Here is a 27893-nt window from a genome sequence, read left to right as displayed (position 1 = left end):
TTCCCTGAATGAGTTATGGAAACTTCAGAGAAAGGAAAAACACCTAAGAATCCAAGGTGGCAAGAGTAAATGGATCTATTTGTTAATAGCTTTCTGGTTCCAAATGATCATTTTTTCAAAAGGATAAAACAGTTTACAATTACAATTTAAATGCAGAAACAACTCTTCTACACACATAAATAACAGAAAGTACAGTCAAGAAAGAGGGAGGCAGAAAAAGTAATTAAGAAAAAGTGGCTAAAATTTTTCCAAATTTGATCAAAACTATGAAACCTCGAATGTAAGAACATACCCCAAACAGGATAACACACACAAAAAACCCACAACATGGAACATCATAATCAAATTGCTAAGAAGAATGTTAAAATGAAACATAAGGTTGGGTAGCAATATTAAAAATAAAGCAATATAAGAGGATGGGGAAAAGTACACTATTTTAGTAAAAGTCATGCCAGAAGGCTTTCCTGAGGAGGTGACATTTGATACTCACATGAAGTGAGAGAGAAGCCACTTGGAAGAGTGTTCAAAGATTAAGTACAAAGATCTTGAGGTATAAATGAGCTGGGTGTTAAGGAAATAGCCAGATGGCTAGAGTGGATAAGTAAGGCAGAGCACTGTAGGGGATGAGGCTACAAAGAGGCCACAGACAGATAATGAAGGACTTTGTAAGCTATAAAAAACAGTTAAAATTTTTTTTTCTAGTGCTCTAGAGGGCCATTGGAGGGTTTTATGTGAGGGAATCCCAGGGTCTGATTTATGTTTTAACAGCATCACTCTGGCTGTTGTGTGAGTTCAGCAATAATGGAGTCATGCAAACCAATGATGATACCACTATAGCCAGATGAGAGATAAAGGTAGCTGAGATGTGTTCTGAAAATAAAAGAACTGATGGAATGTGAAGAAACAAGAAAAAGTCAACACTGACTTGGTATGAACAACTAAATGTCCATGGCAGGGCTATTAACTAAGATGGTGAATACTGAAGCAGATTTGGGATTAGGAGGTAGGTAAATAAAAACTTCTGTTTTAAAGATTTTTACATCTATGTTCATGAGATATTTTTTTATGTCAGTCTGTAGTTTTATCTTTATATGGTTTTGGTATCTGGCCTCAAAGAATAAGATGGGAAGTACTCCAGCCTCTTCAGTTTTCTAAGAAGTTTGTGTAGAATTGATTTCTTCCTTAAATGTTTGATGTAATTCACTAGTAAAACCATCTGAACCCGGAGTTTTCTTTGTGGAAAAGCTTTAAGCCCAATTTCAATGTCCTTAATAGATTGGATTATACAGGTTGGCTATTTTTTTTTTTTTTTTAGTTAGTTAGTTTTGGTAGTTTGTGTCTTTCAAGGAATTTGTCCGTTTCACTAAGTCATCAAATTAATGGGCATAAAGCTGTTTATCATATTCCTTTATTATTTATTTAAGAGCTACATGATCAGTACTGATGTTCCTTCCTTCATTCCTGATTTGGTAATTTGTTTTTTATCTCTTTTTTTGCCTGATCAGTCTGATTACAAGTTTATCAATTGATCTTCTCCAAGAAACTGCTTTTGTTTTCACTGATTTCCTCTAATGTTGGCCTGTTTTCTTTTTTTTTTTTTTTTTACTTCTACTGCTATTTTTATTATTTCTTTTCTTTACTTATTTTTGGCTTCTTTTGCTCTTCTGTTTCTAGTTTAAGGTGAAAGCTGAAATCATTGACATAAAACTTTTCTTGTTTTGTAACATACGTGTTAGGGTGCTATAAATTTCCGTCTAATTTAGCTGTATCCCATAATTTTTGATGTTTCATTCTTAATTTCGTTAAATTCAAAATACTTTCTAATTTCTCTTTTGATTGCTTCTTAGATCCATGGGAAGCTTCTAAGTGTGCTCGTTTCAAAACACTTAGAGATTTTCTAGTTATCTGTCCCTAATTTCTAACTTAACTCTACTCCACTGCAGTCAGAGAACAAAATTTGTATAATCTGAATCCTTTTAAATTACTTATTTTAGGGGAATCTGGGTGGTTCAGTCAGTTGAGTGTCCGACTTCCAACTCAGGTCATGATTCCACAGTTCACAAGTTTGAGTCCTGTGTTGGGCTCTGTGTTGACAGCTCAGAGCCTAGAGACAGATTCTGTGTCTCCCTTTCTGTCCCTCCTGCATTAGCACTCTGTCTCTGTCTCTCTCTCTCAAAAATAAATAAAAACATTAAAAATTTTTTAATTACTTATTTTATGATCCCAAATACTATTTTCTCTTGGTAAATGTTCCTTGTGGACTTGAATATAAATTCTGCTGTTTTAGGTGGAATATTCTATAAATGCCACTAGGTCAAGTTGGTCCATCATGTCAAGTCTTCCATATTGTCACTAGAGGATTTTCTTTCTTCTAGCTCTGTCAATGGGAGAGGTTTGTTGAAGTTCTAACCATAAGTGTGGATTTATTTCTTCTTGCAGTTCTACCAGTTTTTAATGTATTCTGAAGCTCTGTTATTTGATAAGTAAAATCAGGATTGCTTGATGAATTAACCTTTTTACCGTTATCATTATAAAATGACTCTTTTTATTCCTAATGTGAAATACATAATTCTAGGTTGGCACCCATGATTCCTGCCCCTTGGTGTATACCACCTGATAATACCCTTCCTTTCAGTGTGAATATGAAGGGATATTATTTCCCTCAATCATGTTATGTTATTTGGCAAAAGGGATTTTGCAAGTTGTCTTTCAGCTCACTGACTCTCTGTTCATGTCTTTCCTCTAGTTTCTTTAACACACGGAACAGATTTATAACTATGGCTATAATGTCCCTATCTACTAATTCTATCATCTGTATCATTTTTGGATTAGGTTCTGTTGTTGGTTTTTTTCTTCTCATTGTAGGTTGTATGTCCCCGCTGTTTTGTATGCCTGATAATTTTTTATTGGGTGTCAGGCATTATGCATTTTACCTGAGACATTTTTATATTCCTAAATCATTTTTGAGCTTTGTTCTGAAATGGAGTTAGGTTATTTGAAAAGTCTGATCCTGTTAGGCTTTGCTTTTATGCTTTGTCAGGCAGGAGCAAACTAGTTTTTAGCCTATAGTTTAGTTTACCACACTAAGAAGCAAAACTCTTCTGAGTTTCCTACTCAATGCCCTGTGAATTATGAGGTTTTCCACCATGCTGGTGGGAACAAGAAGTATTCAGGGATTGTTCCCTGTAACTTCATCCTAGTTCTGGCTTCAGGTAATTTTCTTACATGTATGTCCTTACCAGTACTCAGCTAAATATTTGAGACGAATCCTCTAAAAGTCTCTGGAGTTCTTTGTGAAGCTCCATCTTCTCTGGTACTCTGCCTTGCAAACTCTAGTTACCTTGGCCTCCCCAAACTCATAGCTCCATTTCCATCTCTGCTGGTATTTACAGTTTTCCTTTCTTTGAGCTATGACCTGGAACTCTGTAGAAAGTAAGCCAGGGCAATTGTAGAGCTCACCTTGTTCGTTTCTCATCTCTCAGGGATCACTATTTGTCACAACCTGGTGAACAATATTTTGAAAACCACTGTTTCATTTATTTTGTACAATTTGTCTAGTTCTTTCAGATGTGTAGGCAAATCTAATGCCTGTTAACCCATCTTGGCAAGAAGTGGAAATCAAGAATTCTATTTTGGATATGTTAAATTTAAAACATCTATTGGCAGGGTGCCTGGGTGGCTCAGTCGGTTAAGCGTCCAACTTCAGCTCAGGTCATGATCTCATGGTCTATGAGTTCGAGCCCCGCGTCAGGCTCTGTGCTGACAGCTCAGAGCCTGGAGCCTGCTTCGGATTCTGTGTCTTTCTCTCTCTCTGACCCTCCCCCGTTCATGCTCTGTCTCTCTCTGTCTCAAAAATAAATAAACATAAAAAAAAAACTTTTAAAATGTCTATTGGCATCAAAGTGAAAGTGTCAAGTAGGCAGTTGGATTATAAGTTTAGAGCTCAAGAAGATATCTAGGATCCAGACATACATTCATGAGAATCAAAGTATGGACTGAATTCAAAGCTATATAATGAATGTAATCATTTAGGAAACAGGTTGGCAAACTATGACTCACAGACGAAATCTGGCCCCATCAGATTTTTTTATAAGTAAAGTTTATTGGGACATAGCTAAAGCCATTTGTTTTCATACTATCTAAGGCTGCTATTACACTACAACAGCAAGGTTGAGGAGTTGTGATAGAGACATCTGGCCTGCAAAGCTGAAAATATTTACTATCTGGCCCTTTACAGAAAACGATTGCCAGCCTAGATCTGTGGAATAAATGTAGATAGAGAATGCCAATGGAATGAATTCTGGAGCATACCTCACTTTTGAAGTCAAACAGAAGAAATAAGAACAAACTAAAGCAAGAAAAGAACCAAGAGACTGAATTTTCCACAGTGAAATCAGAAAGGAGTGTCGATTGTGTCCAATGTTGCTAAAAGGCTAAGAAACATAACCACTAATAAATAACCAGTGTAGATTTAGCAAGATGATCATTTTCATAGATTTAGTGATGTGATGGTCATGATGGGGAGGGTTGAGAGCCAATTAAAGGTTGAGAAGAAAATATGAGATGGAAATCTAAAGACAATGAGTTAGCCTTTTAGAGGACTTGGCTAAACAACAAGAAGAAAAGAAATGTGAAAAAGATGTGTAGTTTATGGAGGATTTTTAAGAAATAGGAGATACAGCACATTTTAATGTTGAGGAATATGATCTAGTAGAAGAGCAAAACTGAGGACACAGAAGATGGGGATAGAGAGAGATACTGAAGATGAAGGGAAGGAAATGGGTGGGACAAGAGCAGCCAGGAGATGCTCCAGCTGGGCGGGGCTGGGTGGCTGCTGCCGCTGCGGTAGTAACGTGGATGTATTTCTAGGATTGTTATACGATGTGTTTCACAGAGAAACACTTGGAGAAATGGTGAGATTTGTATTCCAGTACCAAAAGATTTACGTAATCCATGATAAAGGTAAACTGTCCTTATGGTACATAAGTTATAATATAACTGGTAATACAGTGCTATTAGGACCAGAGTTCAGTTACATTGAGAAGTTGAAAAAACTTTGGACTGTCTAAGAACTGTAATAATCATTTTTAAGACTATTTTAATAGGAAATGTTTCAAAGTTTAAAAAAAAATTATAGGACACTTGTGGAACTCAGTTTAGTTTTAAGTTAAGGATGGTGAACTTACCAATCCTCATCAGCTAAAAGCCTCAGGGCTTCTGTCAGTGCTATTTCTGGTTTGGAAAATGACCGTAGTTCCGATGTATCCATTATTTCTGGACTATGAGTGACAGAAGGAATCCTTTCTTTATATTGTGGAACGGCTCCAGGAGATGCTTCACCTAAAACAAAGCAAAACAAAAACATATTAAATAAAGCAGCAGAGAACTCTAAAACAAATGATATTCTGACTAGATTCTATGAATACTTTTTTTCCTCCTTTTTTTAAAATTTAAAATTTAGTTAGTTAACATACAGTGCAATATTGGTTTCAGGAGTAGAATTTAGTGATTCATCACTTACATATAACACGCAGTGCTCATTACAAGTGCCCTCCTTAATACCCATCACCCATTTAGCCCATCTCCTGCCTACTTCCCTTAATCAACCCTAAGTTTTTTCTGTATAGTTAGGAGTCTCTTATGGTTTGCTTCCTTCTTTCTTTGTTTTCCCCTTCCTGATATTCATCTGTTTTGTTTCTTAAATCCTACATATGAATGAAATCATATATTTGTCTTTCTCTGATTGACCTATTTTGCTTAGCATAATACATTCTAGCTCCACCCACGTCCCTGCAAATAGCAAGAGTTCATTCTTTTTGATGTGTAATATTCCATTGTGTGTGTGTGTGTGTGTGTACACGTGTGTGTGTGTGTGTGTGTGTGTGTGTATATATATATATATATATATATATATATATACCATAGCTTCTATGAATATTTCTTATGGAAACTAGTATTATTAGTTTAGTCTTCAATAATTTTTTTTAATGTTTTAATGTTTTTTATTTTTGAGAGAGAGACAGAGCATGAGCAGGGGATGGGCAGAGACAGAGAGGGAGACACAGAATCCACAGCAGGTCCAGGCTCTGAGCTGAAAGCACGGAGCCCAACACAGGGTTCAAACCCACGAACTGTGAGATCATGCCTGAGCTGAAGTTGGACGCTTAACCAATGAGTCACCCAGGCACCCCAGTTTAGTCTTCAATAAAATTGTAATACCTAGATACCAGAGGTATTTAAAACTTCACTGTTTATCTACAAAATTATTAAATTATCTCAAATAAAAATATATAAATGGTTTTTCAGTCATATAATATAGTTTTAAGAGCAAAAAATCAATAAGAAGCATTATGATCCCATTTTATAAAAACATGTGGATGTATACCTGTTTTACCATACAACTGACAACTAAAAATGAAGCTTCATTGCATCTGTATATAGAGTTCGAGATGAATTCCAAAAATACTAATTTTTTGCTACTAGTATAGAATTAATGGTCTGTTACAAATCCTAAGACCATGTGTGGTAATAAGAACAATATTTCTTCCATAATCAAACATTTACCAACCATTTTCCAGATGTAAGGCATTGCCCTAGATGTTGGGGAAACAAATCATTGTCTTTGAGTGTCAGGGTAATGGCCCAGGGGGCACTGAACAATGCAAGATACCTGCAGTGAGGGTGTTAGAAAGGAAAAGATCAAAAAGATCAAATAAAATGTGTACCAGCTATTGTAAATGGGTAAAGATTTACTAGTTATTTTTTACTGTTAAGAGATATTTTTAAAAAGGTAATATTAGGCACTAGAAAATGACTATCATAAATGTATTCATCAATGTGTACTATTTTTTTTAATGTTTTTATTTATTTTTGAGAGAGAGAAGGAGAAAGAGAGAGAGAGAGACAGCATGAGCGGTGAAGGGGCAGAGAGAGAGAGAGAGCTACAGAACCTGAAGCAAGCTCCAGGCTCTGAGCTGTCAGCAGAGAGCTGAGCTGTGAGATCATGACCTGAGCCGAAGTCAGATGCTTAACTGACTAAGCCACCCATGCACCCCTCATCAATGTGTACTATTTACTACTATCTGTACTTCTTTTCCTGTTAACGGTAGCAGTCAGCATTGTTCAGAACTTAGGTAAGAAGTTTTGTGGATATTTCTCCCCCTAGATTTTATGACATTAATAATAGTGAAATTATTTGAGAATGCTAGCAAATAGGCTTCAACTTCACAAATGCCTACATATAACTGGTTCTTAGGGACGTGTTTAAAACCACTAATTTTACAAGTCAACATGTCATCAGTCATACTTTCAATAATTATTAGTTTTGAGAACAAGGAATTTTAAAAAGTTTTCTAAACTTGCATTATAAAAGAAATCCAAACTGGGAAGAATCAGACATTCATCCAATTCAAATCTTTTTTTTTTTTTTTTTTTTTAATGTTTATTTTTGAGAAAGAGAGAGAGAGGGAGAGAGAGAGAGAGAGAGAGCTCGAGTGAGGGCAGGGCAGAGAGAGAGGGAGACAGAGGATCCGAAGCAGGCTCTGTGCTAACAACAGACCCACAAACCGTGAGATCATGACATGAGATGAAGTCGGACGCTTAACTTACCAAGCCACACAGGTGCCCCAAGTTCAAATCTCTTTTATTGTGAGAGATTTTGAGAGATGTTAAGTATGTTGCCCAATATCACATTTATATATTTATTTTTTCTGTACTTTTTGTTTTTTTATTGAGACCTAGACTTCAGACCCAACATAAATTTTAAAATGTTTAAGACAGGTTTAACGGTTTATTCTTCAGTAACATTAAACAATAATAAATAAAAATAATAAGCAATAAGCTTAATGTTTATGATAGTTCATGTGTTTTTTTCATTTTCAATTTCTGATGACTACCATACTTAAGACTTATTTAATATTTTTAAAAACACACAGGAAATATGGAAACTACTCTAGCCAGATATAGAACCCAGTAAGTACTGAATGGTAGACTGAATAAAGGATAAATACAATGACTTTTAAATTTATTTTTATTTTGCTTTATTTTACTTTACTATTTCATTTTATTTTATTTTATTTTGAGAGAGAGAGAGAGAAAATCTTAAGCAGGCTTCACGCCCAGCGCAGAGCCCAACAGGAGGCTTGATCCCAGAACCATGAGGATCATGACCTGAGTTGAAATCAAGAGTTGGAGGCTTAGCTGACTGAGCCACTCAGGTGCCTCTATTTTTAACGTTTTAAAAAAGATTTTATTTTTAAGTCATCTCTACACCCAACATGGGGCTCAAACTCACAACCCTGAGGTCAAGAGTCATATGCTCCACTGACTGAGCCAGCCAAGTGCCCCAACAATGATCTTTAAAAATTTTTTTTAATGTTTATTTTATTTTTGAGAGAGAGGGAGGGAGAGACAGAGAGAGGAAAGGGGCAGAGAGAGGGAGACACAGAATCTGAAGAAGGCTCCAGGCTCTGAGCCATCAGCACCAGAGCCAGACATGGGACTCAAATTCATGAACTGCGAGATCATGACCCGAGCTGAAGTCAGATGCTTAACCGACTGAGCTACACAGCCGCCCCCTCATAATGATTTTTTAAAATCATGATCTAGGGGCGGCTAAGTGGCTCAGTCAGTTGAGCATCCAACTTCAGCTTAGGTCATGATCCCATGGTTTGTGAGTTCGAGCCCAACATCGGGCTCTGTGCTGACAGCTCAGAGCCTGGAGTTTGCTTTGGATTCTGTGTCTCCCTCTCTCTCTGCTCCTCCCCCTCCACTCACACTCTGTCTCTCTCTCTCCTTCAAAAATAAATAAACATTAAAAAAAATTTAAAAAATTAAAATCATGATCTAATATAAACCAATTTCATAATCTCATTTAACCCTTAATATAAAATAAGATACCACTCCTTAGTGAAACAGTAATATTTACAAGGGAGCATGGAGGAGATCTTTGAGTTAATATTGACCTTTGAGATATTTTGGATATTTCTAGCAGCAGAAAATTGAGGCCTATTTCCAGGTCACAAAGTTATTTAAAGGGCAGACCTAATATTCATGAAGCCAGGTCTGTCTACTGACTCCTACTAGTTTAATGCTCTTTTCATCACAAATGCACTGAACCATATGTGGTCTCTTCATCTTAACCAGCATTTGTGATGTTATTCTTCACATTTAAACAAGTTTCTTACCTGAATCTGAAAATGCTAAAGATGGTGACCTTTTTAAACAGGTCCCTTCTTTCAATGGAGGGCTGAAGGCAATATTTTCTAAAGAGGAACTCTCATTTTTTGATATTCCTACCTCATCTCCAAAAATATTTAAGTCTAGAAGGGAGAAAAACAATCAACTTCCTTTTGATGAGAAGGAATTAATATTTATTATAATAGAAGCTACTGGGTCTTGCAAATTTCAGTGTTATAGTTCAACATATTCCATTATTGGCCCTCAATTAAACCACAGGTACACTAGCTTTAGAATATTATCAGTTAAAAAACACGCCAAAAGTTAAATTCCACTTACGTTCAGATGTCATTTTCTCAGTTCCTGTATGTTTCATTCGCTCCCAGGAATTCTGTTCCTTCTTTTCACAATCTTTAATGTCAAAAAGTTCTTTTTCCTCTTTTCTCTTTTGTCTCATCTTGTCATAAGTAGATTTTGAAATAGAAACTTTAATCTGAGTGAAAAAGTTGAAATATTTGAAAGTATTCAGGGAGTTTGACATTTAAAATAACTATCTTCATCTCAGACAACTGTATGTGGACATTAAAGGTCTATATGTAAAAAATAAAATATACATTTTTTAGTCCTTATTTCAGGAATTCTAAAATTGAACAGAATTACATAGTGCTAATGTCATAACTAAATCTGTGCCTGAGGATACCAGTCTGTTACTCATTGAGTGTCCTAGAAAATTGTTAAATATTACATATATATAAAGTACATTATATATATACATACGTATATATAAAGTACTATATATAACATATACATCAAGTATACAGAATGAGAATATATTTGTTAGGAAAGAATAATCCATCAATTAAATGATTAAGGATCACGGGACGTCTGGGTGGTTGAGTTAGTTGAGCATCTGACTCTTGATTTTGACTCAGGTTATGATTTCACATTTTGTGAGATCGAATCCTGAGTCAGAGATTGTTCCTCTCTCTCTCTCTGCCCCTGCCCTGCTCACACATACTCTCTCTCTCTTAAAATAAGTAAACTTTTAAAAATGTTTATTTATTTTTGAAAGAGCACGTGTGCGAGCAAGAGAAGGGCAAAGAGACAGAGGGAAATAGAGGATCCAAAGCAGCCTCTGTGCTGACTGCAGAGAGCCCAATGCAGGACTAGAACCCACAAACAGAGACATCATGCCCTGAGCCAATGTCAGATACTCAACTGACTGAGCCACCCAGGTGCCCTGTCAAAATAAATACACAAACTTAAAATAAATAAATAAATATATGATTAAGGATCAGAAATTTCTATTATACTGAGATTTTTAAAATTTTAATCCAAACACTTTCACCACCCCAAATCTGATGAACACAAAATAATGATATAATATAAGCTTAAATTTATCCTAATATTCTGCAAATAACCTTACATCCTTTTCATTCTCAACATCAACATATGATGGAATACTTTGCTGGACTGCTCTTCCATAAATCCCCGATGGTGGTTCAATGCTTTGTTTAACTGAAAATGTATCTCCATTTCCCACAGAAGATATCACTGATTGGTTGCAGGCTGCTGGTGCTGAATGTGGACTTCCAAATACACCTGAAATTAACCAACCATCCAACTGCCATTAAGTATTTATGTGATGTCACTCTAATAACAAAGTTTAAGACAAGGCTCTTTAAGAAGTAAACTATTGTTAGTAGGAAAAATATGTTAAATAATCATAAATATACGGGAGCCTGGCTGGCTCCATCAGAAGAGCATCCAACTCTTGATCTTGGTCAGGGTTGTGAGTTTGAGCCCCACGTTGGGTGTAGAGATTATTTAAATAAATAAAACTTAAAATATATATATATATATATAAATACATGTATATATATATGTGTGTGTATATCTATATATATATGTAAATATATATAAAAAATGGGATTGGAAGATACAATGGAGATGGACAGATAAGTGAAGAAGGAGGTGAGGACATCCTATGAGATGGGAATGTTATAAGCAGAGCTGAACAAGTATACTCCACGTATGTGGAGTGAATAACTTTGGTTGGGCACAAGGCAAATAGAAGAATAACAGAAACTAAGGGTGCAAGGGTAGGTGGAGAGCCTTAAGTTAACTTAATGAGATTCTATCAAGCAAACAATTAGGAAAGCTTTCCAAGCATTTCATTCTATTTCACCATATTTACCAATAATAAGATGTGCACTCTCAATGTCTATCCTCACATGCTAGCTTTCTGATCAAAAAAGAAACTAGTTGAGGTATGTTAACTTGATGGGGGAATCCTTTTCTCACTTTAAACACTTTATAATTCAGCTAATTATACCTCAATAAAGCTAAAAAAAAAATCAGTTTTTTTTTTAAAGGAGTTAGAAGTTTATTGAATACACTGCAAGGGAGCAGCAGGCAGGACAGCAGAGAAGAGACTGTCTGCCAAAAAAAAGAGCTTAAAAAAATATTTGCAAATATGTTGTTCAAAGCTCCCTTAATCCCCCTAAATATACATACCAGGTGTCAATTCTGGTTTGTCTAGACTCTGTATGGAAAATAATAAAATTACATTAATTACTAAGCTGATAAATAAGGACTGTCATTTGAATTTAAACTATGATAAAACTATCTTAGCTATCCCAAAAGTGTCTTAGAAGTACCTAAACTGCAGTACCTACTTAGAAGTACCTAAACTGTCACTTAATACATCTCCCTAAAAACTGCCGACATGAATTATTATAGTTGTTAGACAGAAACAAAAACTTACTTCTAATTCTTTCAATTTAATAATTTTTTAAAAAGAAAGTTTTAATCCACACTTGAATCACACTCTTCTCTATTCTTTAATGATACCCTTGGCTTATGTGTAAAGAACACATACAATTAACAAGCTAAGGAACTTTGAAATACCTTTTCCAACAACTACTACTGAGTCTTCTGGTAAGGTATTTGTGGATGTGAAGTCAAAACTGGGAATTTGCTGTAAATTTGATGATGACCCTGTAAATGCTAAAAAAACAAACAAAAAACCCATATTTTAAAATTCTCCTTATATTTTTAGAATATTGTAACATGGTCTTTTAAAACAAAATTAATTTCATACATAGATTTTACAATTTATTTATTCACTTGTTTATTAGTCCAATAAATATTTAAAACTAGAATACCTAGCATGCACTAGGCAGTAGAGAGAAAAGAAACCTTCCTTCCTCTAAGGGGTTTACATGTTCCAGGGTTAAGAATGGGAAAGATGTACAAGAAAATAATTATAGCACGATAATTGAGCAACAAAGGGGTAATCATGGGGGAAAGCTCTAACTCCTGAAAACAGACTAAGTCAATCTCACAGCATTCTGTAATTTTCTAGGTTACCTTTCACTCCAGTTTGTGATTATGTAATTATTCTCTTTACTACTAGACTGTAGGCTCTATGGAGATAGGACCTCTATCTAATTTTGATTATCAATCTTTTCCAGAGCCTATTAGTATGGGATATAGTGGGTATTCAGTAAATATATGTTAGATGAATGTTACAAGGCAGAAAAAATGAAAAGCACAACATAATTAATTTAGGGTCAACTATTAGAAACATCAGGTAGCCTCAAAAAATGTGTAGTGACAAAGGGAAGCATATCTCAGTAAATGGAACAATTTGCTCAGTAATAGTCCAAAAACAAAATCTGTCAAAAGATGACTGAATAATTAGACAGATCTCATGAAGAAAGATATAAAGAACATGTTATCTTTAAGTAGTTTAACTTCATTTATCAAAAAAGCTGATATAACTAGTCATTTTTAATGTTACTTTTTACTTTTTATACTATATTTTCTTATAAACAAAGAAACGCTGAAAGAAATGTTGCTCAGTGAGTCTCAATTCTAAAATATAAGGGAAAAATAAAATTAAAAGATTCTTGACATATAAACTATCCTTATATAACCTTTCTGTCACTTCTCTCTCATTCATCCAAATAGAGAAAGAGAAAATATTAATTCATAAAATCCAGTTTGCTAACACTCTAAGCATCCATCATTAATCACTTTCTCAAGTCATTAATAGGGGCTCTATGTCTGTTATGCCAGAAAATGGACAGGTTCAAAGGAACAACCAGCAAAGGAGTGGAATGGGAAGAAGGGGTTCTGAAAGCTAACCCTAAAACCATCTGAGGTTTCCTGCAAAAGGAATCCATTCACATATGCCACTTATTGCCAATATTTCTTTTGGAAGTTTTTTTATTCCCTCCAGCTCTGCACTCAATATTTACTTTAACCTGACTGAGGATGCAATGTTTGAGTGACTGTGCCCAAGGCTACACTATTAGTTTGGGTTGGCTCATCATCACTCCATTCATTTAACATGTGACACTGAACACCATTACATACAAAGCCTAACAGGAATATAAAGATGACAGTGTATTTCCTTTTAAATGACTTACACTACTACAGCCCAGTAAAGTGGAGAAAGCTTTCTAAATAAATGGATTTTAAGCTAGTATTCAAAAAGCAGACATGATTCGAACACATCAAGATTGGAAAAGGACATCTACGCCAACATACATGCAAACTAAGAAAACTTCTAGGGGCACCTGGGTGGCTCAGTCGGTTAAGCAACCAAGCATCCAGTTCGGTTCAGATCATGATCTCGCAGTTTGTGAGCTCAAGCTCTGTGTCAGGCTCTGTGCTGTCATCTTGGAGCCTGGAGCCTGCTTCAGATTCTGTCTCTCTCTCTGCCCCTTCCCTGCTTGTTCTCTGTCTGTCTCTCTCTCAAAAATAAATAAACATAAAAAAAATTAAAAAAAAGAAAAGAAAAGAAAACTTCTAGTATTAAGAATGCCAGGGCATGGGGAATGAAAAGAGGAGTAAGATAATGCAAGAAAGTTAAGGTGAGACAAGATTGTTAAGGGTCTTACAAATTATGCTACAGAGCAGGAAATTTATTCTGTGGGAAATAGGTAACCACTCAAGGTTTTGAGTATGGAAGAGATGGTAACAATACTTCAAAAAGATAATTTGGGAAGAGTATGCAGCCTGGAGTAAAAAGGGATAAAATAAAATGCAAGATGTCTTATCACAAGGCTACTGTAATTATCCAGGGAAGAGGTAACAAAGGCTGAGATTAAACAGAAGAACTGGCAGGATGAGTCATTGCCTGAACCTGGAGGGTAAGGAGAAGAAGACAAAGATGACTCTGAAGTTACAAGTCCCCATAACTGGGAAAATGGTAACACTACTAATAAAAATGATAACAAAGGAAGAAGAGCAGGTCTGGAAGGAAGGTCAGTTTGGTTTTTGAACATGTTTACTCTTGTTAAATGAACAGATGTAGCAGGTGTTTGGTTCAGAGTTGGCAGTGTGAGTGCAAAGTAATTTTCTGACATAGAAATAACTGCTGGTCAAAAGACACAGATATATTTTTAAAATTGTTTTAAAGTTTATTTATTTTTGAGACAGAGAGCACAAGCAAGGGAGGGGCAGAGAGAGAGACACACACACAGAATCAGAAGCAGGCTCCAGGCTCTGAGCTGTCAGCACACAGCCTGACACAGGGCTCAAACCCACAAACCGTGAGGTCATGACCTGAGCCAAAGGCAGACTCTTAACTGATTGAGCCACCCAGGTGCCCCAAAAGATACAAATATTTTTTGATTCTGCTGCCCAAAAAGGATGCAACTAGTAGTAAATGAACATGTGTAGCAATTATTTCAAAGCTATTTTTAAAAAAGAAAGTTAAAAAAATGCATGTTGGGGGGCACCAGGGTAGCTCAGTCATTTAAGCATCTGATTCTTATTTCAGCTCGGGTCATGATCTCATGGTTCATGAGTTCAAACCTGCTTGGGCTCCTCTCCCTACTCCTCCCTGCCCTCTCAAAATAAACAAACTTAAAAAACATATGTTAGGGTATGAGTTACTTTTAGGAAGAAAATTATTTTTTGTACTGATTATCTTTACATGAGAAATGAAATATGTAAGTAAATATGAAAAAAACCCTTGTCATTCTCTTTTGAAAAAACAATGATAAGAAACCATCCACAAAGAACAGATATTGAAGTACATCATGGATGAAATTTAAAAATTTGCAAAAAAAAAGAAAAAAAGATAAAGCTTCTAACCAACTTCCTTTTACTCAATTTATTTCCACAAAAAGTATACATGTCCTACAATGCCTGACTGCCTACACATATATATAATTTCAGATGAACAGAAATAACAAAAGTTGATCTTATTACAATCACAGTTGCTACATGTAAAAAAAAGCTCCTTAAAGTTACTAGTAGATTAAAAACTTACAATGAATTCTAATTACTCTATTTAAATATTTATATCTTTTAAAATCACTTTCTCTTGGGGTGCCTGGGTGGCTCAGTCGGTTAAGTGTCTGACTTTGGCTTGGGTCATGATCTCATGGTTTGTGGGTTCGAGCCCCACATCGGGCTCTGTGCTACCAGCTTGGAGCCTGGAGCCTGCTTCAGATTCTGTGTCTCCCTCTCTCTCTGCCCCTTCCCTGCCCATACTCTATCTCTTTCTCTCTCAAAAATAAGTAATAAAGATTAAAAAATTTTTTTTTAAATCACTTTCTCTTTACCTGAGGGAAAAATTTAAAATGTAGCTATGATAGATCTCTAAAAAAAAATGGACAGCTGTCACAGAGGAGCTACTTGCTATACTAAGTTTAAAGAAAAACAACAGAGAATGTAAATTCTTAGCAACGGTTACTGATGAGAAAGAAGCCTTTCCAGGTTCGACCACAGGAAACTATATTCCTGCTTCTATAGTTTTATTCCCTGGTTACAACCTAAGTAGGCATCTGGGATTTATTTATTCACATGATTTATGTCCCCCATTTTAGTGGTAAAACGTCTTGTAAAAAATGTGTGTGTGTGTGTGTGTGTGTGTGTGTGTGTGTGTGTGTGTAATCTGAGGGGGTTGAGATCAGCAGAGATCCCCTAGTGTTAACCTCTTGGGTAGTCGCTTCCCAGCCATGGCTTCTCAGGGAAGTCCATCAACCAATACATGAACCTGTATGTTCTTCTATTTGGCAAAATTATTTAATCAATAACACATCAGCAGAGGGGAAAGAAAAATCTCAAAACTTAGAAAGCTCAGTTAATTTTTCTTTATTGGCATGCTTAGGGAGAATTCTGAGACATTTAATTTAGGATTTAAGGACATTCCATCTTAAAAATTAACTTGTGAAATTTACTAACCTTTTGTATGTCTTGGGTGTTCCTTATTTTGTATTTTGAAAACACTAGGTGAAATGTCATGGGACCTATCATCTTCAAAATCACCACATCCAAACCCATAGTTCATACGTTGACCAATTATGCTTACATTGGATGTCGTAATCCCTATAAAATAAAATACATAAAAATATTTATTAAAAATATTACCTGTGTTTCAGGTAATAGTACAGACAGGTACACATCTCCCCTCTAAATCTATCTTGCCTTCTAGATTTTTAAAAAGGTCAGTAACATAATATTAGAAATTACAACGTTATAGTAATTTAAAGGCTTTTATCTTATTTTAAATTTTGTAATACTTTTTACTAGCAGTTAAGAACATTTATTATAAGCCATATCTAAACATTTTATAAAACAGGTTAAAATTACAACCATTTAAAAATTACAATCAAATACAAAATTTAGTGCTTGAAAGAGATAATCAAATATATACACACATATATTTAAAATATGACAAACATTTAATGTTTAAATGACATTTAAAACTTTATAGCAAAAAGAAAAAAGATTATTTCTATTTTTTATTTTAATTCTAGTTAGTTACAAATATGATAAAATTGATTTCAGGTGTAGAATTTAGTGATTCATCATTTATATACAACACCCAGCACTCATCACAAGTGCCTTCCTTTATATCCATCAGCCAACGAGCCTATCCCTGCCCACCTCCCTCCATCAACCCTCAGTTTATTCTCTACAGTTAAGAGTCTCTTATGGTTTGCTTCCCTCCCTCGTAAAGAAAAAATTTTTAATCTAGAATTTGTAAACTATATCCTGAGAGATATTTTCCATTTCTCTTTTCTCCTACTCTTGTGTACTGGGTATATACTGGTCTGGCTGGTGAAGCAGCACACTACACAGTGACTAAGCTCAGAATCTGGAATCGTGCTTCCTGACTTTAAAGCATAGCACTTCCACTTAGACCACTGACAGAACCTGGGCAAGACACTTCATCTCATTTGTAAAATGGGGATAATAGTATTACCTCTTCCAGAATGGTTGTGAGGAGTTAAGTGAAGAAAATATACATCAAAGGCTTAGCATAGTGCCTAGCATACTCTCATATTTCTAATTAAATGTTATATTCCTAATTAAAAATAAAACTAATCAAAACCCTAACATGGGCCTCCTTTTAACAAATACAAAAACTTTTAATCTACATTTGAATGTTTAAACTGACTACCTTATACTAATACTTTGAAGCCATTAAAACTACAAAATATGTACTAAATGGAAAATACTACCCAATATACATTTGAGTAACCATCCATTTTAATATATATAGCTCCTATAAATACCATTAGGTAGTAATAACAAAAGATAATTTGTTTCTAATATTGTTGTGGGTTTTTTAATAAAAACAGGATTGTGGGGAAAGGGGTGTCTGGTGGCAACTGAGCTACAGAAGACTGGAGAGTAAAAAGCACTAAGTTCATAGAGAGTCAAAAAATATCTGGTGTTAAATGATAGAGAACTTCTGGGAGTAACGTGGATATCTTTCTCTTCTTAGTTTTTTATTTTTTTATTTGAGAGACAGCGCGCAAGAAGGGGAGAAGGCAGTGGAGGGACACACACACACACATACACAAAGAGAGACAGAGAGAGAGACAGAGAAAGAGACAGAGAGAGAGAGAGAGAGAGAGAGAGAGAGAGAATCTTAAGCAGAGTCCATGCTCAGTGCAGAGCTGAATATGGGGACTCGATCCTACAAACCTGGGATCAGGACCTGACTGAAGTCAAGAGTCAGATGCTCAAACGACTAAGCTGCCGTGGTGCCCCCTATATTCTTCTTAGTTTTGATAGTTAATTTAAAAGTTAGCCTCATAAAGATACTGGCTTTGGGGACTAATGCTTTCTGTTAAGAATAGGAATTACTAATCTGATGCTATAGGAAAAAAGTTTACCATAACATCATTCAGGAAATTTAGCACAATGTGCTCTAATAGGTAGTAGTGGATTATGTGTGGAAATATTTATTGGAAATGATGATGTAAAGACAAAATGAATTTAAAATTTTTACATAATTATTTTTGGTTTTGTTTTCAGATAGTCTTTATTCTGAGCCTATCATTTTTATGCTTCACAAATTAAACGATAAACTTGTAAATATTTGCTTACTGAAAACAAAACCCTATCCCACAAAAACAAAAAATGTAAACTCAAGTTTAAAAAATCCTAAACCATTAGCAACTTTACATTTTGAGAACATATTAAATTTAAGCAAGAATATCTCACAGTGAATTCAATAGTAGAGGTCTGAAAACATGATCATAGAAATACTTAAGTTACTTGTTTAAAAATACAGATTTCTAACTCTGAAGATTGATTCATTAGTTGTGAAGTGAGGTCCCAGAAATCTGTTACAAGCAGCCCTGGTGGTTCCTAGGACTAGGCTAGTTTGAGAAACACTAAATATTAGACTCTTTAGGGAAACACTGAATATTACATACAGAAGTAGGTACTGTTTTAAGACTTTTTTCATTCCACTAACTTAAATGATTTACTAGGTCAGAGGGAAACTCAAATCTAGGTTTTCTAAATCTAGGTTTATTTATTTATTTTTATTAAAAACATTTTTTAATGCTTATTTATTTTGAGAGAGAACGTGAACGGGGGAGAGGCAGGGGGAGAGGCAGAGAGAGAGAGGGAGAGAGAGGGAGAGAGAGAATCCCAAACAGGATCTGTGCTGTCAGTACAGAACTTGATGGGAGCTTGAACCCACAAACTGTGAGATCATGACCTGAGACAAAACCAAGAGTTGGACACTTGGGGCGTCTGGGTGGTTCAGTTAAGCGATCGACTTTGGTTCAAGTTATGATCTCACAGTTTGTGAGTTCGAGCTCCACATGGGACTCTGTGCTGACAGCTCAGAGCCTGGAGCCTACTTTGGATTCTGTGTCTCCCTCTCTCCCTGCCCCTTCCCCACTCACTCTCTGTCTCTCTCTCTCTCAAAAATAAACATAAAAAAAAAAAAAAAAGAGTTGACCGACTGAGCCACCCAGGCACCCTTTCTAAATCTTTTCTAACTCCAAAGATATTCTTCCAAAAGAGGGCTCCATTTTTAGAAACAAGATACAACCTACCAATAACTCATACACATATTTTTAAAGTTATGAATATTTACTATGATAATCAACTTTAGAAAAGGATTAAAGAACAATTTTATGTGTTATGTTTCTTTGTGTCTTCTCCTTTAAGGGAACAAATACCAAGTGTCCTCTATGCACTCGGTGCTTTATTTTTTTAAGTTTATTTATTTATTTTGAGAGAGAGAGAGAGAAACAGCACAGGAGGGGCTGAGCGAGAGGGAGAGAGAATCCCAAGCACTGACAGTGCAGAGCTCAATGTCAAGCTCAAACTCACAAACTGTGAGATCATGACCTAAGCCAAAACCAAGAGTCAGATGCATAACTGACTGAGCCACCCAGGCGCCCCATTAGGTGCTTTATATATCTTATACATTTAAATGTTCACTACCCTTTCTCAAGGTTTACATTACCAGATGAAAGAACTGAGTTTCAAAGCAGTTAAATAACTTGCCCAGCTCATGAATATAGTCAAACTGGGATTCCAGCTGGGGTCTTTCAGACCCCAAAGTACATTTACCTGGTCTTCCTGTACCTAGTTAGATTAACTAACTTTGTGGAACACTAGCTTTGTGGAAGACAGGATACTAGGCATGCATGGTTGAATTAGGCATTCATGATTATGAAGGTACTTGGTAGGGAATCAGAAGTAAATAATTTCTGGGGATCTAAGAATCTCAGAGTCCAAAAAAGTAAAACAATGGCAATACAACTATAAACATGTCAGTGCAAAATGTAATGACATCACAAAAGGGGTAATAATCAATTTTGTTTGTGAATGGGGAAGGCTTCCAGAGAAAGCAACTGAGCTGTTTTCACAGCTGAATGGGGTGTGGTGTGGATTCCACATTTCACTTAGAAGAAATAGTACATGCAACTGCAAAAAGAGAAAAAATGGTACTGAAGGTGATCTAATAAAACTGGAGTGTAAGATTATAAAGAAGGAAGTGAAATATGAGGCTGGAGAGGTAGGGAGGGGACAGATCATAGAAGAATGCCCTAAATAAATTTAGGCTGGGCAATATATTCAGATTTGCATTGTGGGGAATGGATTATAGAGAATGAGACTAAAGCTAGAGAAAAATCTTAGGAGGCTAAGTAGGTAAGAAATGAGCAAAAGTGATAGTAGAGACTAAAAAGAGGAGATGATAGTACGGCATATTTAGGAGCAAGAAATTTAAAAATCTTAGCAGACAATTAAATACAAACATAGCTTTTTAGGGAGAAAATTATAACATAAGATACAGTAGCTTAAAGTTATTAGGACTTTTACACTGAGATCATATGAAAATAAACATCACATTCCAATTTGTTACAATTCACTCAGAATCGAATACAGTTTTACCAACTATAGAATCACATGCAGTTCCCATCCTAAATAGATAAAAATCCAAATATTTTTCCAAACGATTACGAACAACTAAATCTATTTTCTGAAAAGTGATGCTATACACTAGAGTGTTATAGGTTAGTTCACAAAATTCTTAACAAGATACAAATGAAGTTAACGACTAGTTAAGTGTTGTTTTTAAAAACAAATTGTCTTTTGTGATGCATAGTGGCTTCCAAACTACGCTGCATATTAGAATCACCCTGAGGGCTTTCAAAATTCTGACAGCAGCATCGCATTTCTTATCAATTAAACCAAAATATCTGAGTGGAAGAGCCAGGCATAGGTACACCTATGGGCTTAAATGGGTATCAACTATTTAAATGCTTTTTCTTCTAAGAATAATAAAATATTTATTCTTGAAAAAAAAGTCCCTTTAAGGAGTTAAAAAGACGATTAGTTTTACTTGGTATGCTCAAAAATTCTAAATCTGAAGTCTATTTATCATTTTTGATATAATTTAAAAATCATAGTGTCTATAAATCATATTTATAAAAGTTATAAAATACCTGCACTGGGGCTTTGGTCAGCTATCTCAGAATTTTTATTCTTTGCAGAAGAAAGTCTTGTAGGACAAGGCTTTGATCCAAATGTTGGAAATATGTCTGACCTACAATGAAACAAAGTAATTTCAATAATCATTTAAGATCTAAAGCTATTCAACATTCTTACACAAAACATTCTCTATATTTCCCATTAACTCACTAAACTGAAATAATAAAGCAGGAGCAAGTAAGAAAAACTATAACTAAGAATTTTTTATTGATATTCCTAGTTCACTTTTTGAACTTCCAACATTTTTAACATATCAGCAATTCTTAATTATTTATGAGAGGATTGCCAAAGGCAGGGAAGATTCTCCGACTTGTACTATATAATCTTTTGTTGGGTCAAAAAAAAAAAAGTGATGCAAAGAAAGTGCATTCCAAAACTAAAGCAAATGATTCCTAATTATCTAATATACTATCTACCCTTACAGATAATAATACCAAAAAAGAGACTTAACTACATTAAAAATAAGAGACTAGAAACATTTATTAGCAAATGCCACTTTCTTCTTGCTTTTTTTTTTTTTTTAAGTTTATTTATTCATTTTGAGAGAGACAGAGACTGCATGAGTGGGTAAAGGGCAGAGAGAGGGGGAGAGAGAGAGAGAGAGAGAGAGAGAGAGAGAGAATCCCAAGCAGGCTCTGCGTTGTCAGCACAGAGCTTGACGGCAGCTGGGGGGGGGGGGGGGGGCTTTGAACTCACGAAACCATGAGATCATGACCTGAGCTGTGTCCAAGTCAGATGTTTAACTGACTGAGTCACCCAGGTGCCCCTTCTTGTATTATTCTTTGTTATACTTTTCTTTTCTAACGTTTATTTTTGAGAAAGACAGAGAGAGAGACAGACCACGAGCAGAGGAAGGGCAGTGAGATAACAGAGACACAGAATCTGAAGAGCAGGCTCCAGCCTCTGAGCTGTCAGCACAGAGCCCAATGCAGGGCTTGAACCCAGGAGTTATGAAATCATACCCTGAGCCGAAGTCAGACACTTAACCGACTGAGCCACCCAGGTGCCCCACACTTTTCTGACATTATAAAGACCTACAGGCTATGTTTTACAAAAAAAGCAACTGAAGAATGTTAAATTAGAATGTAAAAGAACTGTTTTAAATCAAGTAAGTGTCATAATATCAATAAGCCAGTGATGGATATAATTTTGTTTTAATGTTTATTTATTTTTGAGAGAGAGACAGAGCATGAGCAGGGGAGGGGAAGAGAGAGAGGGAGACACAGAATCCGAAGCAGACTCCAGGCTCTGAGCTGCCAGCACAGAGCCTGACACGGGGCTCGAACCCACGAACCATGAGATCACAACCTGAGCTGAAGTCAGACGCTTAACTGACTGAGCCACCCAGGCGCCCCAAGCCAGTGATGGATATTATAAAGAAGAGATTTTACAAAGGAGTACAATTCTTAGTTGGGTTGGCATAGTTGTTAATTGATCTAGTGAGAAATCAATGTTAAACATTTTTAAAGAGTAATTTCTTTAGAATAGAAAGAATAAAAAATTTACATTTATGCCACGCATTACATTCAGGTGAAAGAAAATACTTCAGTCTCTAAAAGAGTGGCTCTTAAGAGTTTTTCCTCCCAAACCCACTTAAAGATGAAAGCTCCACATAGGGTAGAAGTGGCTTTCTTTGACATTATTCTTAAGGCAAGATGCAAGCTGGTTAAGAATAATTGCTTTAAATTATAAGCTATAAGCTTATAATTTATAAGCTATAAGCTATTACACTTAATGTGGAAATATGAAATTCATTAAAGGTAATTTAGTCCAGATATGAGGGCATACTGAACTCCCCTTCTCACAGAGTTCAATATCTGAAGAGAATAATTCCATGAGACAATATAGGGAATAGTGAATTCTGAATGTTAAAGTATAAAGTGAACATTTCTTCCCAACTGGGTTCCAAATTATTCACAGGACCTTGCAACTGTAGGAGTATCTAACACAAAATTTCACATTCCTAGAAGATAAGGGAAGGACTTTAGATCTAAAAGATAAATACCTATTTCAAACATCTGGTAACTAAATGTAACCACAGTTATCTCACCAGCCCATGTAGCTGGTGAGATAATTAATTTTGTAAATATACTGCATTATTCTATCTAGGTAATTACAAATTAATTTTGTAAACACACTGCATTATTCTATCTAGGTAATTACAACAAAATAATTTCCAGTAAAAAAAAAATTTACAACTGCAAAATAAAATGCCACTTAAGTTAAAACTGTAGAGAATGAAATCATGGGATAAGATAAACTTCTCACAGCAGGACACAAAAATTTGGTTTAATTCTATGGACTGCTGAAATGAAACACCCTTTTCCATTAAAGTTAATAGAACACCATCTCTCCTTTGATTATGCAGTCTCTAGTTACATACATTGTTAAGAGACTCCAGTTCATGTAAGTGAAAATAATTTAAATTTAATTTTAAATAATCATGGCTGATAGCTGTGTATAAACATGGTTCAGGATAAAATCAAAGAAAAGTAAAGGTAAAAAGAATGACAACAACAGATATAAACAAGGATGTGAAACACCTCAGACTTTGCTAGTGGGAGTGTAAAACTGTACAAGCATCTTGGAAAACTGTTTAGCAGTTATTTAAAAAGTTAAATGTACATCTACCCTATGACCTAGCAATTCTACTCTTAGGTTCTTGTCTAAAATAAAGAGGGAAGAGATTCCCCAAAATCCTAGAATAAAGTCACAGAAATCCCCAGAAATCAAGGTGGGTTTATCATTTAATTAAGACTTAGGGGTTACTGAGGTAATGTGAAAAAGTTTGCTGAATGGCTGTACTAGAAAATAATTCTCTGTCAGTGTGGGGCAGCTAGGACTCTAATTCCACAGCCGCTACCAGAAGACGCCTGAGGAGGCTGCAAAAGCTATGGCATGGCCTCCTGAGCTTCCACAAGATAATGGAATAACAAAATACAAGAGTGGGGTAACAGCTGGGTGGAGTTTACCTACAAATTAGAGGAAATTGGTGCTGAGTTTTGAATGAAAGCAGTAACATCAGCTATAGGTCCGCTGCAAAAGTGTCAATGATTCAGAAAGGAGTTAAAGAACAAGGAATATTAGGATAAATGTTAGATAGGCAGGGGAACAAGTAGGGCTTGGGGAATAAGGGCTTATATTAATATAGGTGCCCTAGGTTACAGCTGTGGCTGTGTTGTCTCTCTCCACCCATCCCAAACCAACGCCAAGCAAGGTAATACCTGTAAACCTTTCTTTTAAATGGACTTCAACATTTTACAAACTAGAAAATAAATAGTTTTAAAGCTTTTTTTTCAAATATGATATTAGGGATCAGACTACAAATTAAACATTAGCATTCATTTAACATGTCAAAAAAATTAAATACATTATTCTCTTCCCCTGAGGAGTTGTAGACAAAGAAGAAGTCAGTGATTCTTGGCTGTAAACTCCACTTTCACTATAAGAGCTGATGTTTGGAGAGGAAGATCGAGATGGTGAGTCCACAGTCAAGTCAAGCTTAATTGCAGAATCAGGGCTTTCAAGATCAGGAGTACTGCCACTCAGTTTTGCTCTTTTCTTAGCTGCACTATTACGAAGGGACCTAAGAGAGCTCTGCATCTGAGAAAAAAAAATAGAAACAATTAACTTTACAACACATTTATATGAGTAAAAGTTATCCTTAGTATTTAAATTTTATTCACTATACCTAGCTAGCCACTCTCCAGTCTGGTACTAACAAGATGGATATTAACATATCTGTACAGAGTAAAAATACATATTTTATCACGACCAATCTATTAACAAGACTGTAAACTCCTTAAGAGGAAGGATCTCAAGCTATTTATTATTTACCATGATATTTGCATCACTGAGCACAATGACTAATATAAGTTAATCAGTAAAGGAATCATTGAATCAGATGGTAGACATCAGAGTTGAAGTCATAGAGGGTTAGCTAATCTTAAGTCATTAATGTGTGAATGTAGCCATTTCAAAATTCTGTGAAAAGTGATCATTTTTCTAAAATTTGAAGTTTACATCCAGCTTGCCAATGTTAGGGTTCAGAGAATAACAGATCATTGTATGTGACTTCTGAAGCCAAGTATTTCTAGAAATGTAGACTAGAAACTGCCATTACAAACTAATATATTACATTTGGAAATAGAACCTTGAATGAATTAAGGAACACAAAAACATACATAAACTATGTTTTACTTACATTTTGATTGCAACGATTATAATGGTTGATGCAACTATACGGCCACTTCCCTAGTAAATCCTCGGAAGGCTAAATATTTAAAAACAGTACTATCTCCAATATTTATCAATAATTATGTAAAAGAAATAACCCTTTCAATTATTCACTAAAAGAAAAAGGGCAATTTTTAAGCTTTCACAAAAACAATGCAAAAATATATAGTGTCAAATGAAACTTATGAATTATGTAGGAAAATGCCTCTTCTGTAACTTTCTTCCCTTTAAATGAATTCTCTTCCTAGTACCAGTGAAATACAACTTGTGGAGGGGGGGGGGGGAGATTTTACAAGCAGTTAGAAGTTAGAATAACTAATTAATTCATTAAGAACCAATTTTGGTATGCATGCTTAATATTAAAGAAATGCTTTTAAGGTGAGGATGTGTTAATATTAACTTTATTTTATTGAGCAAATTATCAGTAATGATGCTTATATCTTAAAAATTGGCAAAAATAAGACCACAAAATATCATCATTGAATGTTACAGTTTATATATTTAATGTAAACACTTTTTAAAATCTGACATCAGGCAGACTGATAGGATAAAAAGGAAGTATCTATGGAAATAGTGTTCTGAATCAACAATATAGCAACAACATTCCTTCTCTGACATAATTAGTATGTACAGAGTTGTCATATTGGCAATAGATTTTTTTTTTCAACGTTTTTTATTTATTTTTGGGACAGAGAGAGACAGAGCATGAACAGGGGAGGGTCAGAGAGAGAGGGAGACACAGAATCTGAAGCAGGCTCCAGGCTCCGAGCCATCAGCCCAGAGCCTGACGCGGGGCTCGAACTCACGGACCGCGAGATAGTGACCTGGCTGAAGTCTGACGCTTAACCGACTGCGCCACCCAGGCGCCCCTTGGCAATAGATTTTTATAGTATAAAAATATAGTATATACTCAGAGATGAGTATATGATTTCAGTTTCATAATAATAAACTTGTACATATGCATAACAGACATACTCAGGAATGTTCAATGCACCATTGTTCACAACAACAAAAAGACTAGGAATAACCCAAAATCAATTATGATTATATCATAAATACCAAAGTATTAGTATATTAAGAGTACAAAAATACATAAAATACAAATTAATGGTGATAGTAGTTGACTGTGGTGAAGGAAGGAGAGGAACTGGATTGGGGAGGGAACTATGTTATGTTTCATTTATTTAAAAAATAGGAAACAAATATGCAAATTTTTCATTTGGGAGGGGTTAGTGCATGGGTATATTGCTATATTACTCATACTTTTAATTTAAAAAGAAATAAAATATGCACAGAATAAATAGAGGAAACACATTAGAATGTTAATGGCAAATCATTCTGGGTAGTGGGATTTGGTGTGATGAATTTTCTAATATTTCACTACAGTTTTTACATTTTCTATAAGGATCATGAAATATTTTTATAAAAAAGAAAACATGTTACAGAATTAAAAAGTATGATTTTTCCTTAAATGACAGCTATTGTATTATAGAAAATTACAAGCATTTTAAAACTATTAAAAGTGATATTTGGCTCTAACCTCTTCTTGATCCAAATCTTTATCTCTGATATCCAATTCTGAAAGATCGATTGTAAGACTGTCTTTTTCACTCTTCCAAATATCATCAGGTTCTTTCTTTTTGGGTCCCACTGTGCTTAAGTCAGCTTTATCAGGCAAAAGGCTGATTCCCCTTGGTATGGGAGGGACAGGTTTGGTCCCATTTAGGCCTCGGCGGGAAGATGGTGATCTCACCAAGGCAGGGGTAAGTTGAACTGGAGATAGTTTTTCTTGAGAATTTTCTCCTGCATGAAAAGAAATAGATTTTACTTTTTTTTTTTTTAAATTTCAGAGAAGTTGAAGTTATAATCACAAGTGTTTAGAATACAATGTTTTTAAGTTAAAAAATACACTTTTTTTATTAGGAGTGAAGATTACTATTTAAAATGAGGTCAAAGTATCAGGGTCCCCTAACAAATATAACAAAACTGAGTCACCAGAATTTCTTTCATATTAGATAAAAATACTATATACACCAAGTAAAATTTCTGTCTTCATAAACATAATCATAACTGATATTTGTACGGAAAAGTCTGTATGTCCCTAAATAAGCCACAGGGGCTATTTCCGATCTTCATTTAATTACATACACAACATTTGAATGAGTACTATACGCAAAACATTAATGCCAGGCATTAGGAGAACA

The 27893-nt window shown here is 35.1% G+C and overlaps 1 protein-coding gene across 1 annotated transcript in view; it reads right to left on the bottom strand.

The window, feature by feature from the left end:
• The window catches only part of TOGARAM1 (TOG array regulator of axonemal microtubules 1), an 83530-nt gene that overhangs the window by 29598 nt on the left and 26039 nt on the right, over positions 1 to 27893 (bottom strand). Inside the window, exons 7-14 of the mRNA XM_042989618.1 lie at positions 27230 to 27492; positions 24824 to 25056; positions 21408 to 21508; positions 16384 to 16527; positions 12088 to 12186; positions 10604 to 10779; positions 9517 to 9670; positions 5187 to 5340 (exon numbers count right to left, since the gene is read on the bottom strand). Of these exons, the coding sequence (XP_042845552.1) occupies positions 5187 to 5340; positions 9517 to 9670; positions 10604 to 10779; positions 12088 to 12186; positions 16384 to 16527; positions 21408 to 21508; positions 24824 to 25056; positions 27230 to 27492 (1324 nt within the window). The remainder of the gene's footprint in view (positions 1 to 5186; positions 5341 to 9516; positions 9671 to 10603; positions 10780 to 12087; positions 12187 to 16383; positions 16528 to 21407; positions 21509 to 24823; positions 25057 to 27229; positions 27493 to 27893) is intronic.

The sequence above is a fragment of the Panthera tigris genome, chromosome B3 (assembly GCF_018350195.1).
Source record: "Panthera tigris isolate Pti1 chromosome B3, P.tigris_Pti1_mat1.1, whole genome shotgun sequence".
Taxonomy (NCBI): Eukaryota; Metazoa; Chordata; class Mammalia; order Carnivora; family Felidae; genus Panthera; species Panthera tigris.
This window is presented reverse-complemented; position numbering and strand designations above follow the sequence as displayed.